Source organism: Lithobates pipiens, unplaced genomic scaffold, assembly GCF_037356315.1.
Source record: "Lithobates pipiens isolate NorthernLeopardFrog02 unplaced genomic scaffold, aLitPip1_a1.2 Scaffold_19, whole genome shotgun sequence".
NCBI lineage: Eukaryota > Metazoa > Chordata > Amphibia > Anura > Ranidae > Lithobates > Lithobates pipiens.
The window spans coordinates 460,303,583-460,315,967 of NW_027507764.1; the positions used below are offsets into that span (position 1 = coordinate 460,303,583).

The 12,385-nt window shown below is 38.3% G+C and overlaps 1 protein-coding gene across 2 annotated transcripts in view; it reads right to left on the minus strand.

Annotated features, from left to right (window-relative positions):
- Positions 1–12,385, minus strand: part of CYP7B1 (cytochrome P450 family 7 subfamily B member 1) — a 311,752-nt gene that overhangs the window by 66,807 nt on the left and 232,560 nt on the right. For both annotated transcript variants that reach the window (XM_077492786.1, XM_077492787.1), the window contains exons 3-4: positions 3,415–4,011; positions 2,737–2,943 (exon numbers count right to left, since the gene is read on the minus strand). In XM_077492786.1, the coding sequence (XP_077348912.1) occupies positions 2,737–2,943; positions 3,415–4,011 (804 nt within the window). The remainder of the gene's footprint in view (positions 1–2,736; positions 2,944–3,414; positions 4,012–12,385) is intronic.

Consider the following 12,385-nt stretch of genomic DNA (forward strand, 5'->3'; position numbering starts at 1 on the left):
TAGTTTATTAAATCTCAGCAACCAATTAAGATAGATTTGCTGCATTTCACTAACTGATTAAAGCAGTAGTTAAAATGTATTAATGTTACAGTTTCATATCAAATTCACCCTCAACATAGCCATTTTTAATGATTAGTGGCAGCGTCCCGACACAGTGCACTGTCAGAAAGTCTCGATTTGCATATGCAAGTCTCTAGGGTTTTCGCGGGTGACTGTTTCTCAGTCATGTGTCTTCTGATGTACATCAGCTTTTTGTGCTAGTATAGGATTTAACAGACATGAGACCCCTTGGTGTGAGTGGCGAGCCTTCCTTTTTTATTGCCAAAAGACAAATTAATACCTCATGAGTTTGTGTGTTTTGGTCTTTTTTTGGGAGCAAGTGAAATCATAGGCTTAACTCTTTCTCGACTAAAGGTCATTGATGCTTAGCTGTCACAGAAAAATGAAGTAATGTCAGCTAATGTTACATTTTGCATACCTTAATAATGATATATTTAAGGACATATGAAGCTTTTATTTAGTACACTGTTTTATTGACAAATAAACCAGTGCTCTACAATAAAACCACTGCATTTTTCTTAAAGGCCAACAAATGTTCAAAAATATAAATATATCTTTTTTTACATTTTTTAAAAATCAATTATTAACTTTAATAATGCAACTGTATCTGACAGTTGCACTGGTAAATAGATGGCACCACAGCTAAATGCTGCAGCCTGAAGGTGGACTGAAATGGAATCTTATTTATTTTCATTAATGAAGCCTTCAGTCTGTATTTGATTACTGTCAGTATGTCACAGTTGACTTAGTAATCACATGACTGTAAACCACTCTGATTGGTTCCTGATTGTCAATAGAGATGCCAGCAACCATGCAAATTGTCCACTGCTAGCTCTCAAAGGGAAAAATGTTTATGAACATATTCTTGGCATGGGCCATCATGTTGGGACCCATTAATAAAAGATTGGAGGAGGGAGGGGCTTAAAATGCAAACCAGTCCTCTTGCCTAATAAAAGATTTAAGTGATACTTATGCTCCGTGCACACGATTCCGCTTGCTAGTTGCATGTTGAAACTGAATAGGTTACTAAAGTTATGAAAATTCTCATGATTTAATGTGTATATTTGTATTGTATTTTCGAACGACAACTGTACTGATTAAAGTGGAGTTCCCCCCCTTTAAAAATTAAAAGTCAGCCGCTACACATACTGTAGCTGCTGACTTTTAACATTAGGACACTTAACTGTCCTGGAGTCCAGCAATGCTGGCACCACAGCCAATGTTTACATTGGCTCGTCAGGTGCTGCCGCTGCCATTTTGGGTAAGGGAACCCAGCTGTGTAGCCTTTCCGCTTCGTGGCCAGGTCCCTACTGCGCATGCACAAATCTCGCTGCACTCTCTCACTGCCCTGGCAGAAGGGGAGGGAGGGGGCCTAACTGCTGATGTAATTCGCCACGGCCCAGTCTCCCAGAAGTGGGGACAGGGTACCTGTAAAAGGGGGGAGGAATCAGATAAGTGGACAATCCACTTTTGGGTGGAACTCCTCTTTAATTGAAAATCGTATGATCTGGTATTGTACGAGAACATTTTTCATGCTTGTCCCATCAGATAATATCAGATGAACTGTTGTGATTGGCTCTGGAAAGCTGTGTAGTATCAATCAAATTATCGTGCAATTGCTTCAAAATCTGTATTTTTCTTACGATATTCTGATTTTGTGTATGCTTATGAGGCTGGCTTATAAGAATTTTGCTTCCACAACTGAATTCCCTTTTTCCCTAAATTGTATTTTAGTATGTTGCTGATAGCAATCAAAGGGTTACTTGGTCTGGGACTGAGCTCAGATAACCAGATTTTTTTTTTATCCTGCAATTTTCCCCCACTCATTTTTAGAAGTAGCTGCCATGTGGTATGGGGATTCTATTTTCTACAATAGTCTTCGAAGTTCTAGGAAACTCTTTCCTTCTCTTGCTGACTCTACAGTTCTGACTGCAACTAAGCTTTCTGCTTGTCTGTAATTTTTCAATGACATGTACCTGCATCAAAGAATATTTCCAGTAATATTTTATTATATAATATTATCTTTCATCTCTATTTATTTTGTGTTTTTTTTCTTTTGTTCATTGCTGTAAAAACAGCAATTTTTTTTGGACTTTGAGCAAACATTTTTTATTTTTTTTTAATTTAATGCAATAGCTACTTCATCAATTTTCCACTGCTGACTTCTCAGGAATGGCACTACACATTGCTCTACATAACTGATCAAATCTGCCCATGTGGGCAGTTAAGTTTAGTCAGGCAAATGGAAACTGATACCTGACCGGCTGCTTTGGCTTCGCTCTCATCAGTTCTGTCACTGCTTTTTATGTGTCATCTTTATTGCTAATACCTCGCAAATAACCTCTGAAAAGAACCATTAATATCTTCAGCGCCTGTATTATTCCTGAGCAGATGCTTAGAATCAAGCCAGTCAATAATCATATTTTCGTTTTTAACCACTGTTAAATATTGTTGAATTCATATTGAGCCATTTCGCCTTGTACCATTATCTGTAATGTTTACATGCAAGTAAAGGAGCTGCAGATACAAACTACGTAATTTATAAATGATGTAAATGGGTATTATCGCATCAATTAAGCAGCTGTGTCCTTTACCTTCTCAGCAAACAGAAATGTGTCATAAGCAGAGTTTGCTGCTACTCGGTTTAATGCAGATAAAAAAAGGAAAATAAATTACCCAGCAAAACCAGGCTGTCCAACTGTTCTCTGGTGATATGGATGTCATAGTTTGGCCCCCTCTTCTGACCTGTTGACTGCAGCAAATGGTCAATTTCGTCACGCACTGATGCAAGGGCTTCTGGGTGCCTCACCAGGTAGTACATGGCCCAAAATGTAGCCGGAATCGTGTTCCCAACAGAGGCCCAAAGGAAAGCAAAATGATGGGCTGCGAGAAAATAAGGGAAAAGGAAGATTAATAGCATTTATTACACTGATTAGATTTGCAGTGTGCTAATTAAAAGATGTTAGGACACAGACCCAGCCAAGGATCAGTGAATGCTAATGAGGACCAATAGGCTTCTGAAGTCTAATTTTCTGCTTAATGAGAATAGTTTAAAATATAATGTCTGCAGGAAGGGGAGAGAATGTAGTAAGGGGGGGGGGGGGGGGGGGGTTATAGGCAACTCGGTTATAATCTTTTTCTCATTATCACTATTAAGTGTCTTGTTTTACCACCTCAGCAAAAAAAAAGAAAAAGAAAATTATAGATGGTTGTTTGAGATTAAAACATTTTATCCTTAGCCAATTAAAAGAAGCATATAGCATTTTCAAGGTCGCAATTTTGATTTTTTATTTCAAAGGTCTACTGTAAATTATTTGCCGGAATTTAGGAAAAAATAACTCTTTTAAAGCGTACCTGCTTTGTCATAATCTCGTAGTACATCATAATTTTCCAGGATGTCTTTCCGGGCTTCTATCACCTCGGCCAGGTCACGCCTGACGTTCATCTTATGAGGCATAAAATACTGGATGAGTTCTTCCCGAATAGACTTGGTATCTCCTAGCAACGCAATTGGTACATTGACGACGAGATAGGGGAACTTGGCATCAAACTTTGTAAATTTTTCTCTCATTTCACTAATAACGTTACGACCATCTGCAACAGGATCTCTTCCATAGAGTGTCATAAAACTGGCTTCAAACATGATAGAGCAGCAGAACTGATACATATTTTCTGTTCTCCAATCTGTTGCTTGTGAGAATTTCCATTTGAATACACGTTGGAGATTTATCATCATGCTGTCAGTGAGTTTGTCCAAAGGCTTACCCTGCATGATTTTATAGGTTTTGTGCATGCTGTCCTGGAGCTGCGGGAACTTTGATTCTGACAGGCGTGGGTAGTCAAATGTCCTGGATGCCATTTCGTTGGAGAATTCGTGGAAGTCAAGTTTCTTGCCATTTCGAACAACATACTGGAATTGGGTTGGATCCATGATAAATGTTAAATATCTGCCTGTGTGAGAGAAAACAGATCACTATCATCAGCTTTCTGACATTATTGTCTTCATCAGCACCAAATAAATGAAATAATTGCATGGCAAAATATTACATTTTCATTCAAGATGCTGCTTATTTAAGCTACATGATAGCCGACACATTAGAGACACTAGGATAATCACACGTTTTCTTTACTATGCCACATGATGTGTTAGTTTGTAATTTCAAAACAGATTTACAGCCATAGTTTAATATTATCTTTGACATTTTTTTCAAAGAACAAAAATATACAACCAGTTTCATTTTGGGAACCTCTAACTTTTATTACAGGGAATCATTTCTCAAGTTAATCAGTTACCTGTTAATGAGATACCTCTGATAAGAGCAGTCATACTTAGAGCCCTTGCTATCTACTAGTTTGGAGATAGTGAAGTAACTATTCAACTTCACGGTCAATGAGACCAATGTGGATAAAGGCCTCTCAAATCTATATTAGGCCTTAGAACAGACTTCTTTTAAGAATAAACAAATAATAAGAATGTTTTCAAATTCAAAAATATATAAGGCCATTTATTGTCATTCTCACGAGAATATCTTGAAATTCTTCTTTGCTTTGTATCATCCGTACTTCAATATGTCTACTTTTTATTTCTGGTATCACATAATTTGTCTTATATTCTGTACATGGAATTTATTTTAACATAAAATAAAAATTTTTGAACGAGAAGAATAAACAAATAAGTCAAATAATTGACAGCAGAACTTCAGGCAAATATAACATTCTAATTACTGAAGCTACAGTATCTCACAAAAGTGAGTACACCCCTCACATTTTTGTAAATATTTTATTATATCTTTTCATGTAAATTCTAATCAAGATGTTTTAAACGCCCACCTAGAAACACAGATCTGCGCCGTGGGCAAATCAAATTCCCACAATACCCAAATGGAGTGCAAATGTACACTCAGCGAGCAGCTACTTTCATATAATGTGTAAATGTGAAAATAATATTAAAAAGAGTCTCAATAAAAAAAGTCTTTAAAAATATTGCAGCAGCGCTTCCTGTCCAATCTAATGGACCAGACCAGCTTTCATATATAGTCCATATATGTGCAAACAATGGAAACCGAGGAGGTCTATTTTGGCTTTTGCTGTGTTCTGTGAAGGGAAACTTCCACCATATACTTCACCATGTGCAGATAACTTCCCCTATGGGGATGCACTCACCAGAAATACAATGCTGTGCCTTTAATCATAAGCCAGCTTCTCCACTACTCCACTATGAACTGGAGAGCAGTATTACACTATGTGGCCATTTCATTCCTCTCACATGGTTTACTGGAGCCCCTGATAGCATGACTGACATCTGGTGGAAGTTCATAGTGGAGAAGCTGGTTAATGATTAAAAGATCTCAAAGATGCTGCTTGCAGGACTTTTTTAAGCGTCCTGCCAGTGCACCGTTCCAGTGTGAAAGCTCTTTGGCTTTCACACTGGAGCGAGAGGGGAGGCGCTTTACAGGCACTATTTTTAGAGCTATATCGCCTGTAAAGCGCTGCAGTGTGAAATTAGCCTAAATGTTATGAACATTTGATGAAGGAGTGTTTAATAAATCAGTTGAGTTACAATAATAATAATAATAATACAAAAATATAGAAGACTTTCTCAGAATTGCCTAGAGATTTTTACTTTGATGGTTTATATAATTTTATATCGGCTTTACTTTTGATCCAACTTTTATAAATTCACATTGACACACAGCATATGTACATACAATGAAAGTGACAGTTACCATTTCCATATCTACAATGCAGTCTGTCCTTTCTGACTCACAAAAGCTTGGCAACATTTGGGCCACTATAACTATAACATTGGGAACATGCCAAGTACACATTATAATGTGTGCTTTAACAGTTTTCTGAATGCTAAATGCTGTCTTAGCTACTGCACACAGAATTCATTTACCACATATTTGGGAGCCACCCATAAATCCCTTGGTTCTCTTTAGAACACATCGACTTACCCATACAGAGTTTAAAAAGTGCATTTGTTTCTCCATACCTTATACAAGCAGTAAACTTTGATCACTGTTTCCTTTTGAATCAATATCTAGTTGCATCATCTATACAGCTCATTACTGATTATAAAAACTCAACATGGTCAACAATTATAATTTGTTAAACATGTTAACATGTTGGTAGGTTTTTAAGCTATATCACGACATACAGTTAAATAAGAATGAGTGTACTTCTTCATAAAACCACTTTATCCAAAAATAATACACATGCTCTTAGAGTCTGTCTGTGTTAAAGGGACCATCTGTTCCAAAATATCTTTAGGAAGCCAAATACTACTTTTTTTTTTTTTTTTAAACAAATTCATTTTGTGTTTGTAGAATTCATGCTAAAACAGAGAGATCTGGACTTGAAAAGAATGGGTATGCATTCTTTTCACAAATTTTTATTTCTCAGAATGAGATTCAGAATTGAAAAGGACCTGTAACTTTCAAGTATCATGTTTATAAATCTGCTTAATACAAATTATATTGAACATAATCTATTTTCCAAAAATGGTTATTTTTAGTTCAACCTTCTTATCTAAGCAGTTGCTTTAACGGAAACAGAAATTCTACCTGCAATGTCTATTTTTATTTTTTCACTCATTATTTCTGTTCTACTTCAGTTTCCTTTCAACCTCTTTCATAGTTTCTAGAAAAACTGTTGTGAGCAGGACAGGAAGTAAAGAAACAGCTCTCTAGCAGAGACAGTAAATAGCAGTATATCCTGTTAACGCTTCCCCTACCCTATCTGAAACAAAAAAAAAACATTTTTGGTTGGACATACACCTTAGGCTTACGTAGGAACCCTAACTAATATTTGAAATTAAATTATTATAACTATACACCCTTTATTATTGTCCCTTCAATAAGCCTATTTCACTGTATTTGACTTTTTGGGAGTCAGGAGTGAAAGATCGCCTGAAGGCTGACAGCCACTTCTTTGTCTGACCTTATATACTGCCTTATTACAGAACAGAAAACAACAGAACCCTGAAGGTAAGGCCTAACTTGGGGAAATCATTTTAGTTTTGGATATAGGGGTTAGGTTTAGAACCTCTTCCATCAGAGGGGGGCAGAGTCATCCGTACATCACTGGGGAAGCCCAGTTTTCCCTTTGCATCAGAGAGAGGCACGGTCAGGTGACAGCTGGTCCCATCCTCCTCAGCTAAGACGTATCAGGCTGCCAGGATTCCCCAGATGGATGCACTGCGCTGGACCATTGGGAGAGATCACCCATCGCTGGCCCCAGGAGAAGAGATCAGATCAACCATCTCTGGACCCTGGAGAAGAGACCACCCATCGCTGGATAGCAACAGTGGATTACCACCGCTGGAATCTTTTTTAAAATTTTTTTTATTTTTAATAAAGGACTTTTCCCAATGGTGTGTGTGGGTTTTTTTAACAATTTTTTACACTTTATTTGTGAAATGGTAGGGGTACTTTTGTACCCCCTTACCATTTCAAACGGGGGACTGGGATCTGGGGGTCCCCTTGTTAAAAGGGGCTTCCAGATTCTGAGAAGCTCCCTGCCCGCAGACCCCCACAACCACCGGCCAGGGTTGTGGGGATGAGGCCCTTGTCCCCATCAACACAAGGACATGGTGCTTAGAGGGGTCACAGACCCCCAAAGTATCCTTCCAATGTTGAGGGCATGTGGCCTGGTACGGTTCAGGAGGGGGGCGCTCTCTCGTCCCCCCTCTTTTCCTGCAGCCTGCCAGGTTGCGTGCTCGGATAAAGGGTCTGGTATGGATTTTTGGGGGAGTTGGCGTGGAGTTCCCCTTAATTAAATACCCTTAAATTTTTTCCCCTTAAAAAATACCCTTCAGGTCTGGTATGGATATTTGGGGGGAACCTCACGTAATTTTATTTCACGCGGGGTTCCCCTTAATATCCATACCAGACCTGAAGGGCCTAGTAATTGAATTTGGGGGGAACCCCACGCTTTTTTTTTTTACATTTTTTTATCAATGACTTTCAATGACTGTTCTCTGTATTACGGGGAGCCGACAATTCATTATAGCCACGAGTGTTTTTCAATGACTTTTTTTCCAGCAGAAATGACACTTTGTGCAGGGACAGTTCTAAGCATGGGAAACATGCGCCCCTTTACAGGCATACTATACACACCCCCCAGGTACGAAATTGAAAGGAATATTACACTTTTATTGTTTCACTTTAAGCATTATTAAAATCACTGCTCCTGAAAAAACGTCAATTTTTAAAACTTTTCATTGCAGGACCCAGGTCCCCAAACTCTTTTTAGGACAATAACTTGCATATAAGACTTTAAAATTAGCACTTTTGATTTTGAACGTTTGATTCCCATAGACTTTAATAGGGTTCTAAAGTTCACATGAAGTTTAGGTCTGTTCGCAGGTTCTGGTGCGAACCGAATCGGGGGGTGTTCGGCTCATCCTTAATCAGAACACAATAGTCAGTTGGTTGGTGGTGGTTGGTGAAGTAAAATTAGAAAAATATATACATAAAACTATTTTTCAGAAATAAAAAACTGATGTGCATGTGCGTATGTATTCACCTCCTTTGTTATGAAGCCCATAAAAAGCTCTTGTGCAATCAATTACCCTCAGAAGTCACATAATTAGTGAAATGATGTTCACTTCTGTGCAGTCTATGTGTCACATGATCTGTCATTACATATACAATCCTTTTTGAAATGCCCCAGAGGCTGCAACACCTAAACAAGAGGCATCACTAATCAAACACTGCCATGAAGACCAAGGAACTATCCAAACAAGTAAGGGACAATGTTGCTGAGAAGTACAAGTCAGGGTTAGGTTATAAAAACAATCCAAATCTTTGATGATCCCTAGGAGCACCATCAAATCTATCATAACCAAATGGAAAGAACATGGTACAACAGCAAAGCTGCCAAGAGACGGCTGCACACCAAAACTCACGGACTGGGCAAGGAGGGCGTTAATTAGAGTGGCAGCACCAAGACCTAAGGTAACTCTGGAGGAGCTGCAGAGTTTCACAGCAGAGACTGGAGTATCTGTACATAGAACGAAAATAAGCCGTACGCTTCATAGAGTTGGGCTTTAAAGCCATTGCGTTCAGCAAAAAACTAAATAGCATGTTTTGAGTTTGCGAAAAGACATGTGGGAGAGTCACAAAATGTATGGAGCAAGGTGCTCTGGTCTGATGAGACTAAAATTTAACTTTTTGGCCATCAAAGAAAACGCTATGTCTGGTGCAAACCCAACACATCATATCACCCAAAGAACGCCATCACCACAGTGAAACAAGGTGGTGGCAGCATCATGCTGTGGGGATGTTTTTCAGCAGTCGGGACTGGGAAACTGGTCAGAGTTGAGGGAACGATTGATGGTGCTAAATACAGGGATATTCTTGATGAAATGCCAAGGGAGTGCAATATTTTTGCAAGGCACTGTATCTCCATCCCCAGGTTAGCATTCACATTTCCTATTCACTCCTTTCTATGCTGCACATATTGGCATCATTTATCACTACCAGAGTTGAGGAAAAGATGGATGATGCTAAATGCAGGAATATTCTTGAGCAAAACCTGTACTAATCTGCGTGTGATTTGAGGCTAGGATGGAGGTTCACCTTCCAGCAGGACAATGACCCCAAAGACACTGCTAAAGTAGCACTTGAGTGGTTTAAGGGGAAACATGTAAATGTGTTGGAATGGCCTAGTCAAAGCCCAGACCTCAATTCAATAGAAAATCTGTGGTCAGACTTAAAGATTTCTGTTCATAAGCACAAACCATCCAACTTGAAGGAGCTGGAGCAGTTTTGCAAGGAGAAATGGGCAAAAATCCCAGTGGTAAGATGTGGCAAGCTCATAGAGACTTATCCAAAGCATCTTGGAGCTGTGATAGCCGCAAAAGGTGTCTCTCTGAATAGTTATGCACATTGACTTTTTCTGTTATTTTGTCTTATTTGTTGTTTGCTTCACAATAACAAAAAAAATCGTCAAAGTTGTGGGCATGTTCTGTAAATTAAATGATGCAAATTCTCAAACAATCGATGTTAATTCCAGGTTGTGAGGCAACAAAACTCAAAAAATGCCAAAGGGGGGTAAATACTTTTGCACTGTAAGGCACTGTATCTCCATCCCCAGGTTAGCATTCACATTTCCTATTCACTCCTTTCTATGCTGTACATATTAGCATAATCTATCACTACCACCCATTCGTATTTCTCATCACATCATTTCAACTAACATATAGACCTCTTTCATTTTTATTTTTTATTCTCACATTCTTTTTTTGAAAATTATTTTTATTAAAATGTTATGCATGACATAGAACAGGCAAGCTGTGTCAACATAACAGCAGTCCACATCTCGGCCACACATGGCCAAAAGGGTACAATGTAATAGTGAATTAACATAGTCTAATTGACTAAACAAAAAACATTCTTACTGAAAACCTAGTGCATCTGCCAACTTCAAAAAACTTCAAAAACTTCAGACACTGACAGCTCCAATATTATTGCTACCCATGGGCTTTTATAAAGCATGGATATCCACTTCCTGTAAATAGGCCCGAAGCCCATGCGTTCAATGACTTTGTGTATATAACACCAATTAACCAAATCAAACCCTTTTTCTAGGTCTATTGATACCACTATTCTGTATGTTAATTCACTATTGCATTGTACCTTTTTGGCCATGTGTGGCCCGAGATGTGGACTGGTGTTATGTTGACACAGCTCACCTGTTCTATGTCATGCATTAAATTTTAATAAAAAGAATAAAAAAAAAAGAATGTGAGAATAAAAATAAAAATTAAAAATGAAAGAGGTCTATATGTTAGTGGAAATGACGAGATGAGAAATATGAATGGGTGGTAGTGATAAATTATGCTAATATGTGCAGCATAGAAAGGAGTGAATAGGAAATGTGAATGCTAACCTGGGGATGGAGATGCAAGTATTTGCAAGTATTCACCTCCCTTGGCATTTCATCAAGAATATCCCTGCATTTAGCACCATCCATCTTTCCCTCAACTCTGACCAGTTTCCCATTCCCTACTGCTGGAAAACATCCCCACAGCATGATGCTGCCACCACCTTGTTTCACTGTGGGGATGGTGTTCTTTGGGTGATATGATGTGTTGGGTTTGTGCCAGACATAGCATTTTTTTTGATGGCCAAAAAGTTCCATTTTAGTCTCATCAGACCAGAGCACCTTGCTCCATATATTTTGGGAGTCTCCCACATGTCTTTTCACAAACTCAAAACATGCCATTTTGTTTTTTGCTGAACATTATGGCTTTCTTCTGGCCAGTCTGCCATAAAGACAAACTCTATGGAGCGTACGGCTTATTGTCGTCCAATGTACAGATACTCCAGTCTCTGCTGTGGAACTCTGCAGCTCCTCTAGGGTTACCTTAGGTCTCTGTGCTGCCTCTCTGATTAATGCCCTCCTTGCCTGGTCCGTGAGTTTTGGTGTATGAGCGTCTCTTGGCAGGTTTGCTGTTGTGCCATGTTCTTTCCATTTGGTTATGATAGATTTGATGGTGCTCCTAGGGATCATCAAAAATTTGGATATTTTTTTATAACCTAACCCTGACTTGTACTTCTCAACAACATTGTCCCTTACTTGTTTGGATAGTTCCTTGGTCTTCATGGCAATGTTTGATTAGTGGTGCCTCCTGTTTAGGTGTTGCAGCCTCTGGGGCCTTTCAAAAAGGAGTGTATATGTAATGACAGATCATGTGACGCATAGATTGCACACAAGTGGACATCATTTCATTAATTATGTGACTTCTGAAGGTAATTGGTTGCACCAGAGCTTTTAATGGGCTTCATAACAAAGGAGGTGAATATATACGCACATGCACATTATCATTTTTTTTTTCTGAAAAATCGTTTTATATATATATTTTTCTAATTTTACTTCACCAACTTACACTATTGTGTTCTGATCGATCACATATAATTCAGATTAAAAAAAATTGAACTAAAGGCTGTAATATAACAAAATAGGTAAAAAGCCAAAGTGGATGAATACTTTTGCTAGGCACTGTATGTTGAGAATGAATGGTTAAATGTGTGCTGATGAGAAAAAGGGGGTGAAAATGTATGTGTGATCAGGGGAAGAAAAAGGAATGGCAATGGAAACAGATAGGAGAACAGTGTGTGTGTGGGTGAAATGGGATGATCCAGTTCTATATAGTGGCAAAAATCCATGAAGAAATATAAAAAATAAGTATGTAAAAGGTATTCCCCTCTTGGAATGCAAAAATGGAAAAAAAAATAGAAGTAAGAATAGGAAAGAGAATAGTGAAAAAGATAATAAATGAAATGGTGTATTATACACCCTATGAGTTGGTTAAAAT